At 40.1% G+C, this 19049-nt stretch overlaps 1 protein-coding gene across 6 annotated transcripts in view; it reads left to right on the top strand.

The window, feature by feature from the left end:
• The first annotated feature begins 602 nt into the window (after window positions 1-602).
• The window catches only part of SMYD3 (SET and MYND domain containing 3), a 396216-nt gene continuing 377769 nt past the window's right edge, over window positions 603-19049 (top strand). For 4 of the 6 annotated variants that reach the window (XM_042023027.1, XM_042023025.1, XM_042023026.1 and 1 more), the window contains exon 1: window positions 603-801. In XM_042023027.1, the coding sequence (XP_041878961.1) occupies window positions 638-801 (164 nt within the window). In that variant the 5' untranslated portion in view covers window positions 603-637. Of the gene's footprint in view, window positions 802-874; window positions 1036-19049 lie in introns of those variants that run through there. The other 2 variants (XM_042023029.1, XM_042023028.1) reach the window with 2 other exon arrangements.

Here is a 19049-nt window from a genome sequence, read left to right as displayed (position 1 = left end):
GTTTTTTGGACAGAATCATTATCATATCTTTTCCTTTGTAAACCAAACTGTTTAATATTTTGTGTATAAATACCCGAAGTGAGGGTACCAGGAGGATGGAGCCAGGCTGTGCTTGGTGGTGCCCAGCAATAGGACAGGAGACAATGGGCAGAAACTGATGCACAGGAAGCTCCACCTGAACATGAACTTCTTTACTGTTCAGTGACTGAGCACTGGAACAGATTGTCCGGAAAGGCTGTGGAGTCTCCCTGACTGGAGATATTCAAGATCCCTCTGGATGCAGTCCTGTGCAATGTGCTCTGGGATGCCCCTGCTTGGGCAGGGAGGTTCCACCAGATGACCCACTGAAGTTCCTTCTTATTAACCCGACTCATTCTGGGATTCTGTGATATATATTATTAGCTGTCTCTTCAGGCAGAGGGTCACCCTGTGCCCACGCCGCTCAGCGCGGCTGTGCTGTGCTCGCCCAGGACACGCGTGTGCCCCAAACCCGGGCTCCATCCCGCGGGCCCAGCTCCCGCCCGCCGCGGGGACCCCGGGCCCTGCCCTGAGTTAGGATGGCGGCGGCAGCGCCCGGTCACGTGGCGGCGGGGGGCGGCCCGCGCTCTCCTCTCCCAGCGGCGGCGCGCGCGGCAGGATGGAGCCGGCGGCGCTGGAGCGGTTCCACAGCCCGGGCAAGGGCAATGGCCTCCGCTCCCGCCGGAGGGTGCGGCCCGGAGAGCTGCTCTACCGCGACGTGTCCTTCGCCTACGTGCTCACCAAGCAGCAGCTGGGCAGCGTGTGCGAGCGCTGCCTGCGCAGGTACCGGCCGGAACGCAGCCGCGCGGCCGCCGCCAGCGCCGCCCCTTCCGCCGGGGCGGGGCCGCGCTGTGCCTGCGGGCTGGGGGTCTGTGCCCGGAGAGGAGCCGCCTGCGCCGGGGGCCTGGCTTGGAGAGGAGCTGGCTGTGCCGGCCGGGGTGGGGTCGGCTTGGGTTCGTGTTCCGGAGAAGAGCCGGCTGTGCCCGGTCTCGGCGGCTGTGTGCTGCCAGGGCTGAGGTTCGAGGCTTGCCGCTTCCTGCCGCTCTTTTTAACTGGGGGCTTTTTTTTTTTTAAAAATGGCTGTTTTGAAGATGTCGCCTTTTCCCGGGCGCGGGGAGTTCCTGGGGAGGTTTCCCGGGCAGGCAGGAGGCGGCAGAGCCGGCGTGGCTCGGTGCGGTGCCGCTGCTCCGCGGCGTTTTCCCGCCGGGCCGGCGATGGCGGGAGGCTCCAGCCTCCGCTCGGGTGCTCCCAAGTCCGGCGGGGGCAAAAGGGAGCCGTGCCCTGGGCATTCGCAGAGCTGAGGAGGCACCAGCCTTCATGAAATAGGCAGCGGGCCGTGCTTGAGTTTCCTGTCGCCGGCCCGGGTTTATCCCGTGTAAGGAGCACGTGGTTTTGAGACGTGGCTTAGGTGAATGCCTACCTTCCTCCCGCAAATCCTTACAAGTGGAAACCGACAAACACATAGTAACTTTCTGTGTTTGTTTAAAAGGAAACAAACAAAACTGTTTTCTGACCTTGAGCAGTTCGCCAGCAAGCTGGATTGTGATGGAGCTGTTTGAAGAACATCTGTATATTAATATCTGAAATATACTGCTAGATAAGCCAAACCCCTGTATAATTGCCAAGACATGAAGAAGAGAGACAGGAGAAAATTTGATACTGCCAACTTTTCTTTTTTAGGTTTTTGCTTTGGTTTGATTTTTGTTTGGGTTGGTTTTTTTGGGGGGGGTGGGCAAGGGAGTTATTTTGAAAATATTTGAAGTTTTGTTTGTTGAAACAATCCAGGTGATTTGCTTCAGTAGTTTACAGGGCATCTCAGCTTCTGTGTAAAGATACGAGAATGTGATCCTCATTTAATCAAAGAAAAATTTGTCAATGTATCCCAGCCAATGCTTGCATCTTACTTCAGCGCATTGAAAAAAAATCCCAACCAAAGCAAAAACCCAACAAAAGCTCCTCATCCCCCCCCCCTCTCCCCCGCTCCCCCCAATTAAACACCAAACTCAAAAGATTTCTGGCTGTTTTATCTGTGAAGTCTGACTTGTGACATCAGAATCCTTTGGGGTGGTGACTGAACATTTTCCACTTGAAGTTGTGAGAGAGAGACTTCAGAAGACAGGCTGAGTGCAGCAACAGGTGGAATAAAAGTGAGTCTGAGGTGTTCGGATGTAGATGTGTAACCAGGGCATGTTTTGTTGGGAAAAATAATGGTGTTACCAACTTGTTTATCATGAGAGGTTATTAATTCGTGTTTCTTTTTTTTTTTCCCTAAATAGTGATAGCAGTTTAATTAAGTAAATAAGGAAGTAAAAAATATTTTTCCACCAGTCTGTCTTCCTTTGCAAAATGTGCTGTGGCTAGACAGAGTTTATAGATCAAGACTGTCCAAGCTGACATTCATCTAATTAAAGGAGATATATATACATCCATACAGAGAGCTCAAGTTTTTTTTTTTTTTTCCTTTGGTAATGTATAGAAATTAATCAAATGGTGAAGTACTGCTAAACTATGATGTGAAATAGAACTGTTTCATCAATCTGTTTTGATCTGGTTGAATCTGTTGTGGTCATTGTTCAAAGTGAGGTATCAGAAAAACATTACTGCTCATTTCCAGGACTACAGATAAAACTCACGTTGTCCACTGGTTTTCCTGTTTTTCACTCTGATCTTTAGGTGGCAGTACAGGAACACAAATTTTAAAAAAGTCTAGTTCTTAACATTGATTTAGTGTTTTAGCAATTCTTTTATATATGTAATTAATGTTTGAGGCTTTACACTGTGACGTGTAATTCTATACTTTTTTTTGTCTCTTGGCTTGTAGTAGTGAATGTTGTTTGATGCAGTTTCAGGCTGTATGAGAAGTGCTGGGTGAGCCAGAAGATGGGTAATGAAGTGCAGAGTATCTTCCTTATGGACTGCCTGCTGAGAGGCAGCATGGTCTTGCCAGAATTTGGGGTCACAGGCTTGTGATGGTGCTGACTTACTCTATGACCTTGGCCAAATTCCTACAGGAATGGTCTGATGTACCAAAGCAGGGGAAGGTTGGCTGTTGTCAGTTTGCTGCTCTGTTTCAGAGAGGAAAGCTCAGATAGTGCAGTAGTTCTGCTTAGTCTTACCTCAGTTAAAGTGACTATTATTGTGGATTTAAAGTGCTGAATTATTTATATACAAGGACAAATATATATATATATATATATGTATTTATATACACATAGTGCATCTAATGGTAGAAAGATTAACAACCCATCCTTATCTTACTGGGCTGTTGGTACTGTTTTTATAGTGACAATAATTTTTTTGTCAGTGTTGTTAGGTCTACATTGTAGACAGATGGCAGATTTTTGTAATTGTCTCCCCTTTTGTGATTTCTTCTTATTCAAACAGAACCCTGTATTTTCTAATGAAGAGGTTCATGTTTTTTATACAAGGCTGGGCTAAAATACTCTGCTCTAGATGGTTTAATATGATAGTGTAGCTGTTTGAATGGTATTCTGTTAGCAATTATAAAAAATACTGTCCTGAAATAGGATACATAATAAAGATTTGCTCTGAAGTACAAATTTTGATGAAGAAGAGTGCTGACAGTGTGTATTTCTATGGAAGCAGTGTCTTGGGAGAACATGATGTGTTGCATGATGGTACGTTTTTTGTGAGAGTATCTGTAGTGTTCAGGTCAGTCATCTGGAAACATGCTGGTTTTACTTTTATGGAAGTCTGACAAAATTTGAATGGCCAGCATCTTTTCCCAACAATTTCCTGGGGAAAGCCACAGAAAAGATTATTCTTCTCTTACTAATGAAAGGTTTTCTGTATGGCTTCCTTCATGCTTTAATACCTCTTTAATGTTCATCTGACTTTCAGATTTTGAATTGAGAATATCCCCAGCCTGTTACAGATTGGGAATCAAAATGAAGTGAAAGTCAATTTTTGTGGGGTATGCCCAGCCCCTGCCCTGGAGGGAGGCCTGCTGAGATAAGGAGATTGCTTAACCTCCCAGCAGAGCTCCCCCTGGAAAGGCAGCCACTTTCAGTTATGGTGAGAAGAAGACAGACCCAGAATCCTCTGGGAGACCCTATGCAGATCCTTTGTAACCCACTGGCCTTTACCCTCTGACACCCACTCCTGTATCCCTATAAGATCTAGCCCTCTGCCCCTGTGAGAGCAGAGAGAGTTCGTCCCTGGCTTCCCTTTGCCGGGTATGGACTAATAAAGCTGCCCCATGCAGAACTGCTATGCGGGTCTCTCGTCTCTCTCCTCCTGGTCTGGCCTGGAGACTGCCCTGCAGAGCAAAGAGCTGAAATCACGAGCTGACAATCACTAAAGAGCTGACAGCTTCTCTGCAAGGGCGCTCTGGGTACAGCTGAGGGAAGACACTGGGCCTCGGGAAGATGATTCCTCACGGGACCACCTCTCTGGTCTGGTCACTGCTTCCTGGGTCAGAGTTACTGACCCCACACCAGCCGCATCAAGTTATACCTTTGATGTTTGCTTTTCACAAAACATTGCTGTGATGCCTTGTAGTTACAAGAACCCACTGCAAGAAAGTTTAAGTCCTGGTTGATACTTAGCAGCAAGCAAACAAAGTTTCTAGAATCCGAGTCTCAGAAAAAGTAGAAAAAAGAGGTAACACCATCCTACTTCAAAATGCTATACCACTTCTGCCTTTAAGGGAAATGAATATATGAGAATAAGTAATGAACAATATTATGTATGGACTATGAAATGAAAGGCATTAGCGTTTCTTGTTTGGGTAAGGTCAGAGGTTCAGACTCTGGAAGTGGATTAACAGGAAGCATGAATGTATTTTTGAATGACTACAAGTTTTCGAACATATTTAGAAAGGGGAAAAGCATTAAAGAGCATTAAAACTAGGAGTGGTGATAGACAACGTTAGAAGTGACAGCAAACATTATTGGAGTACGGGAAATATAACCAAAAATTGCCTGAATAGTTGGGTAATTACAAGGTACTAAACACAGGCCAGCAACTGTGTGCTCCTTGCTCTATTTCAGCTGATTTAAAAATAGCTAAGTGGAAACACCTTTACATTCAGAACTGTGCATTCAGTCCTGTGTCTTCAGCATTGACACACTCCTAAATTGGCTGCTTTGTTATTGTTATTACTACTGTTATGACTACTGCTACTAATACAACATTGTGTCACTGTTATCATCATCATCACCATGCAAGTTGGCATACCATCGTTAAAGTATGGAATGCCTAAGATAATGACAGCCTGAAGGTACAAAAATACCGTTAATTTTTAACCATGGTGTGGAATTTTTTAAGTAGAGAGAAGCAGGGTTTGATTCAGAAAGAGAAGGACAAGGGAGGTGGTTGTGATTGCGTGATCCTTCCTACCGCTTCGACCCTGGCTTGAAGCTGTGTGGTTCTGCCTGAGGACAACTAGTTGTTAACTGTTCAAGTGTACCCCTTTCACACTGCAGCAGAGAGGTCAAGAGAGGAGAGGAGCTCGTTATTTTGGCTCTGTATGAATGGGAGTTTCTCCACGAAGGTTCAGTCATTCACCAGTAAAGCTAAGATGCTTCCTTAAGCACCAAAGAGAGTGTCTCTCTTAGCACAGCATCCAAGTTCTGCTGCTTCCAGCTTTGCTGGGTGATTAGGTGCAAGCTAATGGATGCTCTTTCATTACATGATGTTTAGCATGTATGAGACTTCCAGTGATGCACAAGGCTATAAAACCTAGACTGCCTCCTCATTTATATCTGAAAAATACTTCTGTTGCTGGTTATTACAGAAATAGCTTTAAATTTATGCTAGTTTCTTGAAAACATCCTGTTTTGTCGCTCTAGGTGTTCCTAGTATACTTATATTTTGTTCTACAGGGGTTCTAAAGTGTGGAAAACTAATATTTGATGATACATTCTTTGACTTTTAACTTTTCATCAATTCTCAAATGAAGATAGTTAAGTATTATAGTTCTTTAGATATGTTTTATGGTTTGCTTGTATGAAAAGGTGTTTCGGGTTTTTCCCCTCCTGTGGAATACTGCATTTCCATGGTTGTTTATAGAATGGAACAACAACATTTAAAAAATTCCTTAAATGTATGTAAGAACATAAGTCTTAGACTTACCACACAAGTGAATAAAGTTGGTCAGCATGATTTGGTGCCATGTCAATAAGTCAACAAGATTTTTTAGATGTGAGAAGTATGGCGTGTTTCATGTCCCTTCAGTGACAGGCAAAATTCTAGAAAGAGTTCCAGTAGTTTTCAAGATGCAGAACCTCTTATGGAGTAGAGGAATATAAAAAAAACTTATTAGTGTTAATTACAGTGTGAGTATTAGGAGCAGGTATGTTTTTGTACTTTGGGGGTAGGATGATCCTGGGAATGATATGCTCTAACTTGATGGAGCATTCTGACAGTTAGCAGTGAAATTGCAGCGCTGTCTCTTGATGTACCTGATGTGTAAAGTAAGAGCAATGCATGTGAAATAAAATTGTATGTGAGACAGGAGCTATACAAAGTATAATTTGAGGTTCCATGTACATTTCTGAGAGTGTTTCCCAAGACCTGAGAAAGCAAACACCACCACCACCACCAGCAGCAGTAATGTTTCTCTCTGAAGCTGAATGACAGCCTGAAGAAAGGCAGCTTTTTCCTAAGAAGAGACTCTTCCCCCCCATCTCAATTTACTCCCATAGTGTTGAAGCAACTTTATGAAAAGCAGTAGAGAAATGCTTTTTTTCTGCCCTCATGCCAGCGGGACCCATAGAAGTGGCTTTCAGGCTGCTGTCCCATGCTGCCAGGAAAATCCTCTGTGAGAGAGAGTGAAAACATAGACTGTGCTTTCCTGCGGCATCTCATCCAGAGAAGGTCTGTACCAGAAATTACAATCTCCATCTCCCATTCCTTCTGTTTGGAGTCAGGTTGAAGGTGGGGAGGAAGGAAGCTCTGGCATTCAGGATAGCATTCATATGAAGTTGTCCTGGCCTGCCTGCCTATTTGGTTTACTTTGCTCTCAGCACCCTTTTTTTGTGTGGTCAGGAGTTTCATGTGTTGCTGTTAGGAATATCCCTTGGTAGGTGTTTTTGACTGACTGTTTATTCATCTTGGAGGCTTGTTTTGAGAGTGTAATTCAGGTTCTGTTAGCTGGAAACCCTTCTTTTCATTGCATAGTAGTTTGGTCTTCAATTTGTGCCTCCTCACTGCTTTGGATACCTTGGGCTTGCTTTAGGTAATATATGGTCACTGCTAATCTCCTTCCCTTCCTCCCCTGCCTTGTGGCCTCAAAACTGTTGTTCTTGTCTGCTGCTGCCAACCTGACTCTGCTCCTGTAAATAACAGGAGAAATAGAAAAGGGAGAGGCATTGTTAAAAATAAATTCTCCCAGGTCAAGAGTTTTTATTGCCATGCCTGTCATTTATGGAAAATGAAAATTTTAGACATGCTTTAAAGGGCCCTAAAGCTATTACTGTGTTGGGATTTTGTGTATACAATTTTCATGCTTATACTGCTCTGTAATTTGAAAGTTATTATATCAAAATTGTTGTCCTGTCAAGCTGTGACTGACCATTTAAATTGTAGTCATCTTGTCGATTTTACTCAATTTAGGTTTTACTGTGTATCTGCAATCCACACCTGATACTGTATTTCTGTTCTGCATGGTGCAGTACCTAATATTACCATTTAAAATTATTAATATACTCTGCATAAATACTCTTTGCTTGCAGTTATTGATAAAACAATGAAAATAAGTTTGTGGATTGGATTGTCTTTAGTATGCATTCCCTTAGGTTGAACTGTAATTGTGCAAGTACAAAATTATAATCAGCACTAAGAGGGAAAACATCAGTGATTAAAATATGGTAACCTCTAGCTAATGTAATGACACAATTAGTTCCAGATATTTCCCAAAGAAAGTTTTTAATTATGTGTAAGTTGCTCAAAGTTTTGTACTGCATTAGGAAATTATTGTTTAAATTCTTTAAGAACTGTTACTGATATCTTGTCCATAGGTACTGGAATTCTTGGATTGTTAGTGGTTGCTTCCATTGTGGCTGTACTCAAAAGCCACTCTGTGCTTTTGCCTGTATGGTGTATGGAATGATGCAGTTTTCCCTTGAAGAATCTTCTTGTCTTCAGAGCCAGTTGCTACAGCTGTTTTGAATTATCCGAAATTAGAGGGGTGAGGCTGATAGAATTTTCTGCATGTCTCTCTACCCCACCCATTCATATTTTGAAGTTATGGATCTGCATGACAACTTACCTGATGTGCTGGCTAGGAGCTGCTGAAAGGGCAGGCATTCTTCTCTCCTGAGTCCTTGCTCTCCTTCCTGCATGCACCTTCTGCTTCTCATTTGGCACTTTGCTGCTTATGTCACCTATGATACACTGGTGCAGAGAAATAAACTGGCAGAAAACATGCTTTACCAAAATAAAGAAGTCTTAGTGCCCTTGAATCAGCTTAATGCTGGGGGAAGAGAGCTGAAGTGGCCATTGAACAGGGGTCAAGGTCTGATGGTCAGGGCTGTGCTGTCTGGTAGTAGCTGGCCTTTAGTCTGCTGCAGCTAAAAATGAAACTGTACGATGGACAGTTAGGGGAATTTCTGAGCTCTTACCGATATCTTTAGGACAAGTAGGGCTTTCAGGTGTGCAGGATTGACTGGATTGTTAGTGTTGAGGACAATTTTTTCTGCCTTGTAGTCCAGTCTAGTTCCGTGAGACCCCACCCTCATTTCTTTACCAAGTCATATTTCAGTCATATTTTACTTCCTCAGAAGCATTTCCTAGCTTCAGTTTAGCAGAAGAAACATTGCAGACATTTGCAGTTGTTTCTTACCACCTTTGACTGAAGTCTTGGTAACATGGGAGTGTCTCAACTTTTCTGATTTAATTTTTGAAACGGATTTTACTTATTTTGGGATCTGTGCTTATCGATCACAATTCTCACAGTGCCTCTGTGGCTGAATGGGAGATTTTATTTAGAGGCCAAGTTGAAGTTTTGAATCATTTCCAAGGGTGTCCTATGACTCTAGGGTCAGTGTCAAGCGACACAATTTGTTGAACACCAGTAATCTTGTGCTAACTCAAGCTGCAATCCCCTATTCATGCAATATTTAGCTTTCCTGTTTATCATCATAACTGCTAGCTGCCTTCAGCTCAGGGTTTGCTTTGCTATTAATTTCATTGGTTAAGCTTAAGTGAAATTACAGACTGATTTTTTTAAAGTATCTTCTTGGCCTCTGAGTACCTGATCCTGCTGTCAGTAGGTAGGAAATACAATTTTGGCTTGACTCAGGGTGGGCTTGCCCTTGGGTGTTCGTGTAGTGTTTGTGTGCTTCCTGTGTCATCAGGTTTAAGCATTCAAAGGAAAAAAAGCCAGCAAGTGTGTTGAGCACTACTTATGAGGGTGTGATTAGGAGTGGGTATGATCTCAGAATCACAGAAGATTTAGAAGTGCAGAAAAGGAGTAAAAGATCATCACTGAGTTAAAAGAGGAAATGAAAACGGTCTTATCAACTGTAAACCCCTTCTTACAATTCACCCAAATATGGCTCATTCATACAATCTAACTGAAATGTCTCATTCAACTGCTCAGAGTGTGCACTGGTGACCTGAAAAGACAACTTCTGTGGTGATGGCATTCTTGGTAGTGGGAAGGAGCATGGTAGAATAGGGAGAAAGAAGTGGAGATGTTTGGTGAAGCATGGTCCTCAGGGAGGGGTTTGTCTCAGGAAGTACTGAGCATGAAATAAACTGTCTGTGTTTCCTAGGGTAAAATACTTGTTCAGTGTATTTTGTACTTCTTGGGCAGAAACTTGTTTTTATTTATTAGTCAAGAAGAGCTTGAAAGCAGCTCACTTGAACATAAAGGTTCAAACTGGAGTGCTGTCTTGGTGTTTATTTATTTTTTTTTTCCCTGTTGTGTTGTTTTTAAGTACTACTCCTCCCTGGTACGATGAACTATGACACCTCTTCTTCCAGCTGTGGCCTGACTGCTGTTTTCCATCACAGAAATAGAGCCTGCTACTCCTTCTGAGATAAGTGGTGTACCAAGGGAGACTTGCTGTGTATAAAAGTATATCTCATAAATTTTATCTCCTCCATTTCTATGCACCCTGTGTGTGAGAAATAATTTCCACTTTGCAGATCATTGTGTTTGAAATCTTTACTGAATATTGTATAGGATGAGAAAATTTATGCCAGGCTAGTACACTATGGTTTAATTTCCTCTGAAAAAAAAGTTAAGATTTTTTTTTGATCAAACTCTGGATACATATATTTAAGCATTGAGTGAATGTTGGTGTGGGTTTGTACTTCATGTAGCTGGCTTTGATTTCTGTGGTGTATTGACTCCAAGTCCTTCAGCTGTTGAAAGTATCTTAGTCCAGATTTCTGAAAAAGCAAAAACAGATTGAAAGATTTAAAAGAAAAATTGAAGTGGGACCGAAAACCACTTCAGATTTATGGTCATAAGCATCTTTGTTGTTTTAACAAATGAGACTGGCTACTCAGCTATTTATGAATTTTATCCACTTGTCATATTAAAAGAGTCATAGCAGTTGATATTCCTGCACAACAGATGGAATAGCAATGGAAACAATTTCTTGAAATACTGTATGAAACTCAACATGTGGTGATTGATTTATCTGAAGTCTTTGCCCCAGGAAAAAGAGGCTTTGCAGCAATCCACACAAGATATGTATGATATCAGGTATAAAACAGATACAGCGATGAAATGTATTTTATCATCAGTAAGATCTTGTACAGTATTATGTTGGGTCTTTGTTTGTTTGTTTGTTTTAGTTTTGGTTTTGTTCCACAAAATAAGCACATCATACTTATGTAAGTAAGTATCTCTTACTCTAAAAATGTCCCTTTCTGTGGCTAAGTAAGTAGGTGACTGTGCTGATGAGCACTAAAAAGAGTGACAGGAATAAAAATAGTAGTTATAGAAGCTCTTAGTTAGCAACCCAGTTGCTGAAAGAAGTTAATCTTGCCACTCCTAATGGATACCTAGTATTTTATTAGACATGTAGTCAGCCTATGTATTGCTTATATGTGGGTTTTGCCGCCAATTAATAGCCTTTGGTGCTTTGGCAGTCATTTTGATTGAATTGCACTGACTGTTTTATGTGATTATTGCTTTATTCTGTGTTCTGATAAGTTAAAACTACTTAAATTCAGTTTTTAATGAAACTCCATAAGGAGTGCAGGCTTGCTGAGCATTGTATGCAAAAGAATTATGCAAAAAGACCCCTCTAAAGACTCTGAAAATTTGTTGTGGGGTTGTTTTATTGGATTCACCTTTCTACTGGAAAGTGTACTGACAGGAGAATCCTGTTGCATGTATATAAAATATGACACAGGTTGGATTCATTCGTGCTGAGTTAATGCCCCCTATGGAATTTAGGATAAAAAATAAATGAGTGTGTGTGCCGAATTACATATTCAACTAATTTTTCATTGTTTGGGGAGTTACTGGATTTTTCCAGATTTTATTTTGATGGTGTTTGTTTTATTCAGTATTTCGGGCAGCATTTACCTTTCTGCTGCTGTTGGCTGCATTTCTAGAAATACCCTTTGCAATAATACACATCACATTACTTGTGTTTACAACCCACTTGTAAGGACTGGTTATCATTTTTCTCCTTTCTCCTTCATGGACAGTCTTTGAGCACAATTTGGGGGAAGGGAGTCAATAGAATCAAAGAATCACCTCTTTTTTTGATGTCTTGCTCATGTATAAAACTGAAGATATTGTCAGCTGATGTGTATATTTTAATGCATGTATGAGGAGTGTGGCAGATGAAGGATAACCTTGTAGTTCAGATACATAATTGGAGGATTACAGCTCTTCTTTTATCTGTTAAATTTAATGAGGTCTTTCCTTGATTATCTGTTTGAGAGGGGTTTGAGGTTTATTGCACTCACCCATATATTTAGAAGTTGTTGATAGCATGTCAAATAAAAATATTTTAATTATATGTTTGTATATCACCTTCAGGGCAATATTTGACCTTAACCCACTTGAAAATCCTAAAAAGTGCTTATAGGCACCAGAAAGCCTATCTGCTGTAAATTTACCAGTACCGCTAGGAAACTATCCAACACCAACAAGTTTATGTGTATACTTGGAATTAACACAGCTTTTTAAAATTGGTAAAATACATCCTAATTCTGCCAGAGCTGAAAGCTCTGCCATGCAAAACTTTGTGGTCCTTGCAATTTGCTGGATGATATGATTGTTCCTTTCGGTTTCAAAAGCTGTGAAAATTGCTTGTCCTTGGCAAAAAAAAAAAAGTTTGTGTGGAAAAAAAATGCAGCTTAACTGATATCATAGAAGGAACAGTAAAGAGGCCAGTGGAATGGGAAATACAACAGACTAAAGAAAATGTCAGTGGGAAAAATTCTTTACTTGAAATGGACTCAGGAGACATAACCTGGAGAGCTGCTCTTAGCAGAAGGGATATTAAATATTTCTGGGAAAAACTGATCATAAGGGAAGAGCACGGCAGTTTTTTAAAGTACTGGTCAGGTATGGATGATATTGTGGTATAAATCAATTACCAAAGCAAAGAAAGAATTTAGCAGATGGAAGCTAAAGTTAACAATGTATTTATGGTTTAAAAAGCAATGAAAAATGCTTTCCAATTTTTGTGTAAAAATTTCAGAGATACTTGGAAAGGTGAGACCTGAAGTCCTATTTTTCCCTGGAAAGTTACATGGCTATGGCCCTCTGTGTGACTCATGGGAACAAAATACAGGACTAGGAAGGGATTTGTAATTTCTGTACAAGATTTGAATTTCCAGAAGTTGCAAAGCATCCTACAGAGAGGGTAGAAATGGTTCAAATAGACAAGATTTTTTTAAAATTTAAAAGATCTCTATGAACCTGTAGGCAAACTGGTGTGGCGGAAGCTGGATTTTGAGTAGAAATTTGTGTCTTTGTATTTGGTCAGGAGGGCTGTGAGATGAAAGCACCAATGCGAGGCATGTAACTGGAGGGCCTGGGGCTGTTTGCAACACGGCATCAGGGTGGTTATGCTTCCTGGTGGCAGAAAATCACATAAGGCATCACAGTCTGTGCCAATGAACATGGATATTACCTGCAATTCTGAATATCCTGTTTCAAAGTTGGTTTTAGCTTCTTATCTTGTTTCTGAGTCTCAGGAGGAGTTGAACTATTAAAGGACATATTTTGTCTTTGAACACGTAGCTCTCAGCAATGTCAGTGTTTGGTGTGCACAGAATACAGTGATGTTTGGCTTTCTGTTGTGGGGAGCTGATGTGGGGCTCTGGTCACTTCTGCAGTTTTCCTTCCCTTAATCTGCTTTGAAGCAGATGAAATTTACATTACAGATAATTTAGAGAACTCCCAAGTGCTTCAGAAATTATTATGGAGCCAAAGATCTTGTCCTTAGAGATTGCCTTGGAAGTTGTGACTTTGGGAATATGTCTGTTCAGAACTACAGTACTGTAGACCTATTAATTTTTAATTTTCATATCTTCTTAACCTCCCCCCGTGGCGTCTTATAAGCTATATGTGTCAGTACACATACTTTTTTATGACCCTTGTAGCTAGGGTTGCTTGTGAAGTACATATTTGGTACTTGTTCATATGGGCGTTGATAATAAAATTAATTTTCACTAAAAAGTACTTTACTAATAGCTGTTTGTTATTAATTGAAAGGCTATGCTTAATTTTCTTCTTATAGCACATAAGGATTCAGAATCAGCTTTAAAAACTGCATTTGTTGGAACATCTCAATGTCGATCCATTTTATAGCTGGAAGGGAATGGCATTTTTAAATATTCATTTTATTTTCCTGATATAAAGTCACCTGCACTGTGTGTTTGGCTCCCTTTTGCTGTAAATTCTTTGAGGCATGAAATAGCTTGCCAGTTGTCTCTTATGCTCAGAGGTTAATGAATGGTTATCAGTTTATTGCAGATAATAACTTGGCTACAAACCGCAATGCATGCTTAAGCTCATTGTGTAGAATTTTTGCCTTAAGACAATGTTTAATCAGTGGCTGTAGGTTTAAGAATGTCATTCCAGGCTGTGCTTTCTCCCAGGACTCCACAAGAGAAACCTTCTCCTATCCTGCCCCCCTGGCCCATTCTGCCAGCGGAACTTTTCTCGGCTTTGAAATGCTTCCAGTTTTGCCACAAACTTACAGTAGCTTTTAATAGAGCAGATGTTTTGTCTCTATCTTGTAGTGAGTCCTTAGTATTCATTCTGACTGGTGAAAATGAGTGACCTCCAGTTTTTCCTAGGCTTGTACCTATGAAATAAAGTTTGTCCTTGACATGTGTATCTCTTGTTTACTGATGTTGGGGATGTGAGTTCACAATAAGGAAGAATAAAGTCTGCGTGGACTCACCCCTGCAGTTATCTCCTATTAGAATAAAGGCAGAAAAAGGTTTTAATTATATGATTCCTAGAATTGGTAATTTCCATAAATGCTTTTTTTTTTTTTGTTCAGGTATGTTTTCTTTTTATGCATATGGGTGCTTCTTATGCAATAAAAAATTCTGGATTAATTTTAATTGGAAGAATTATGTTCTCTTAAACTTACCTCATAGCTGAAATAAAAAATTATGTTTTAACAGTCTTTCAAAAAATTAGTTCTTAATTTTGCAAAGTTATTTCCCAATCAATTTTAGATTAAATTAATTACAAAAACCCATTCATTCCTTCTTCTTGATTTTTGTTTTAAAGTTACTGAGGTTATATTTGACAAGTAAATATGGTGTACATTTGAGGAAGCAAGTTTTTACTAAGGCAGTCCAGTTACTGCTGGCACCCTGTGCAAGGTAGTGTCGTGGTGGTAGGCCGTTGAATAGACCTCTTAATGAGACTTACCACAAGGCTTTGTACAGTATTGGCTTCAATATCAGGCTTTTGGAGCAACCTTTCTAATCGAAGTCATATCTTTTCCTATTTTAAAAATGTCATAGCAGTTACTGGAAAAACATTAAAGACATTAAAAACATTTGGACTCGCTTCTTCTTGTGTCGTACTAGTTTTTCACCTTTTGCACGATTGTGTGTTGACAAAGCCTCATTGACAGAGAGTTGACTCTGAAATGTGTTCAGTCAGCATAAACATTGTATGTTAATGTGAGTGTAGTTCCTATAGAACTGTCCACGAGGAGCGATGTTTTCCAACTGCTCAGTCTAGTTCCTTAGCCTGTTTCAGCAGTGGACTTTACTTCAAAGCAAATGCCCCTTCTCCTCATGCTCAAAGACTGTAAACTGCTTAATTATACTGTGGGGTTGGGGGATGTCAGTGCAGCTGCTGCTCTTGTGCTTTGCATTAAACCCCCCAAAGTGGTATTTAGGTGGTGCTGTGATAGGTGCTGCTGGGTGTTCCGTGTGGAGGTCAGGTACTCCACGTTGTTTTTGGATTACCTGCTTCAAGCAGAGCCTGGCCCTGTCTTCAGGAACTGTGGTGTCCTTTCACCACTTGAATTCAACTGTTGGGGTTTCACCAATGACCAACGCCCTCTGTGGCTTGTTTTTTGGGGGCCTCCACAGTAAAAATGTCTTGGTAGGGAGGGCTGATGTGTCCTGGTTTGTCGTGTAAACAAAGTTGTTTCCCAATAAGATGAAGAATTTTTTCCAGGATGTTGTTGTGAAGAGAAGCTGTATCTGGTGAACACAGGTAGTAGCAGCCCAGGGAATGAACATTCAAGAGGATTAATGTAGTTTGAAGAAGTGAATGGACATGATTGGGACTTAAAAATATGCCTGGAGAAAGCCTCACTTACAATAACCTTAATTCTAGGAAAAAAGCAACAATTACCCAGAAATAAAATTGCTTTTCTATGTCATGCAGAAGCACTATTCTGTTTACGCTTTCTTTTTTAACCTAATCGACAATTTTAAGTTGCATTTGACTAACATCCTTCCTAAACTCACTTTAAATACTCAACATTTAAAAAGCTAATTTCTCTCAAAAGTCTTAGTAGTGTGATCAGGTTTTTTAATTGCATGCTCAGTTTCACTGAAAAGATGATCATTGAAAAGATCAGTGCCAGACACAGAAATAGTGTTTAGTTAGGCTGTAAGACTTAGACAACTTCATCTTTCTTGACAGATGTTGAATTTCTCTGTGTAGATAAGTTTAAAATTTAAAAAAAAAAAGGAAAAATTACAAGTGAAGCTTGTCTACCCACTTCCAAAATGGCCAGCAGTGAGAAAAGCAAGTTAAACCCACCAAAATGAAATTAACTGTGGCTTCATGATACTTTGGTTTTGTTTTCTAGGTGGCCAAAGTACACTTCTGTACCTCTTCCCAACAGAATAGGAGCTGGTGCTCTTCAACACTAATTTTGGTTGATGTCTTCCACGTGCTTCTGCTAATATGAAATTTGAAATTATGCTATTTTAAAGATATTTTGCAGTTGCAATCAGATTTCTCAGTGAGAGTTAGGTTTGTAGCTTTCTATTCTCTGTGGACACAAGGTCTGACCTTAGGAGGTGTTTAGGTGTATCCACTCCGGTTTGAAGGGATTAGACATTGGACATAAGGTACAGGAGATGGGTTATCTTGTAGCATTGAGCTGTTTCATTTCATTTCTGACCTAATCAGTGTTTGAACTCAAGTTTCAGGAAATGAATGCTTACTCTTGCCATTTCATTTCTATAAGATGCTGTGATGAATTAGAAAATTATACTTCAAGAGTACATGAGAACTTGGAACATCTGTTACAGTACTAGTGCAATGTGCATTTCACATGCCTGGCACAAGAAAAATAAATCCTTTAGATCTCCATATATTTTGGAGTTCCTTTTTTGTTTAACCCCTTCAACATTTTTCTTTTCCCTCTTAAATTCTTCCTCTCTTATTTGCAGAAGACCTAAAAGTAAGCCTGAAGCATTTTTCAGGACTGTAGGATTTTTAAACAATTGATTTGCTAAAGTTACTTCTGATTAAAAATTGAACTGTGGATTTTGATTTTACTTAGAAAATCAAGTTTGAATTTTGAAGCCTGATTTATGTACAGGAAGATCTCTTTGTTAGGGTTTTTTTTTTTTTTCCTCCTGATTTTGTGAACTATATAACATTTTTGATACAAAATGTTGGTCCCTTTTGGTACCAAAAGATATTGGACTGTTTCTCTGAATGTTGGTATATTAAATATCCTAATGCTGAGAAGTTTTCAGTAATAGAAGAGATGATTTATATCTTCAGATGTGCCCCCATTTTTTTTCATTACCAGTAGCAAGTGAAGATTTTGATGAATTGTCTTTGTTACTATTGATGCAGTTGTACTTAAGTATCTTTGTTCCTTCCTCATGGTTGATCCCATCTTATGACAGTGGATGGCTGACATTTTTCTGGAGGTTAGCTCTGCAGGATTACTCAAAAAACCCAACCCCACTGGGAAAGGAGAAGAAATTCCAAAACAGTAAGTTGAGGAGTAGTCCAATGACACTGATCATATAAGATGGGGTCAATTCCTTGTGTTCAGACACACTGGCTTTTATCTGCAGATTCTCTCCCAGATGTAAACATACCTTCAATGCTCATGGTTATTTTTCTGGCAGATGAGGAAGCATGGTCAGCACTGAAACGCAAAATTGTCTTCTAATGATAGATCTGTTTTATTGGGAATATTTTAGCAGAATGTGAGCAATGAATATGGGCCACTCTGTGACTGGAAAATGCTCAGTTACTGAGGTTTTAAATCGGGAACCAGTCACTTATAGTGCTGAAATGTTTAAAACTTAGCTATCATCTAAAGCTCTGTACCTATCTGAGAAAGAATTGTTTCCTTGGTCTGGCTATTGATGCTTGATGCATTTGTTGATTACTCTGCTAGCTAAGAAATGAATTTACCAATGAGAAACAAAACGACTACAAAGAACTGAAATTATGAAGGATGAGTTAGGCTCTGGAAAAGCAGTGCAGATTCTACTTACCCCCTCCACCCCAACCCCATCTGGAATATATGATATAGGATATAAAATTTACGTACTCTGTTGCTATATGAAATAAATAACAAGTAACCTGTGACTAGGAAAAAAAGAAATTGTGGATTCTATTAAGTAAAAATTAGGTAATAGTCTTGCATGTTCAGTTGTAATAGGCTGTGTACAAAATCTATGTGAGCTGTGGTTGCTATGAATAACTGAGTATGTTTCACATAATTCATCTCTATGTGATCCCTTTGGTGATTGTAGAATTTTCTGTGAAATGGTTTTGGTTGCTCAGAATTAATTTAAAGCATACAGAGTAGAGCAGAACAGTTATATGATCATGTGACACTTGTGTGAGGAAAGATTGATTTGATAAAAAAAGACTTTGCCAGCTGTTTTTCTTTCTGCTCACAGATCTCTTATATGTGTATGGATTTTAAGGGAGTTGAATGTTGCAGGAGTTCTGTCTTAACTTACGCCAGAGTCAATTCAGTGCCAGTTCCAGTTAAAAGATGTTCTTTCTTCATGATTGTCATACATACCAGATGAAAAAAAAAATTGTTCATATGCCATAGAGAAGGACAGAGCTTTTATTTAGCTTTAGCTTTGCAATTCAGGACTATTTTCCTTAGACTAATTTGCATCATGTATTCTTCAGCTGTTCTGTGAAAAAACAAATGATTAAAAAAAAAAGGTAACAATTCTGGTGAGGGACATCTGTTGCTAACTAGTAAAATATAAGGGGGAGAGTGATTTCAGCTGTAATTATTTACATTCTGTAAGTGTAGGGGAACCTAGGTTAAAATAATGCAAGAGCAATTGCTTTGATGAGCAAAATGAAATACGTTTTTAAAAGAGAATGTGCCTGGCATCTTAATGTAATGTTTGTTTGGGGTGGGGCAGGAGTCCCTAGAAGGGTGAGCTCAAGAACTGAAAGCTGAGGGGAACCACATGATACTGCTGCTGTTGCCTCTGCAGAGGATAGTTGAACTTGTTTTCTGATTATTGGGAGAATGGACCAATTTTAGTAAGCAATGGGATGTTACCCCGTGTGGAGCTGTCATAATGTCCCCTCTAACATGATACCTAGGTCACATGCTGTTTAAAAAAACCCCCAAAACTTAATACAAAAT

This window comes from Corvus kubaryi, unplaced genomic scaffold (genome assembly GCF_017639235.1).
Source record: "Corvus kubaryi isolate FWS band 111438036 unplaced genomic scaffold, C.kubaryi_AGA036_p1.0 37232, whole genome shotgun sequence".
NCBI lineage: Eukaryota > Metazoa > Chordata > Aves > Passeriformes > Corvidae > Corvus > Corvus kubaryi.
This window is presented reverse-complemented; position numbering and strand designations above follow the sequence as displayed.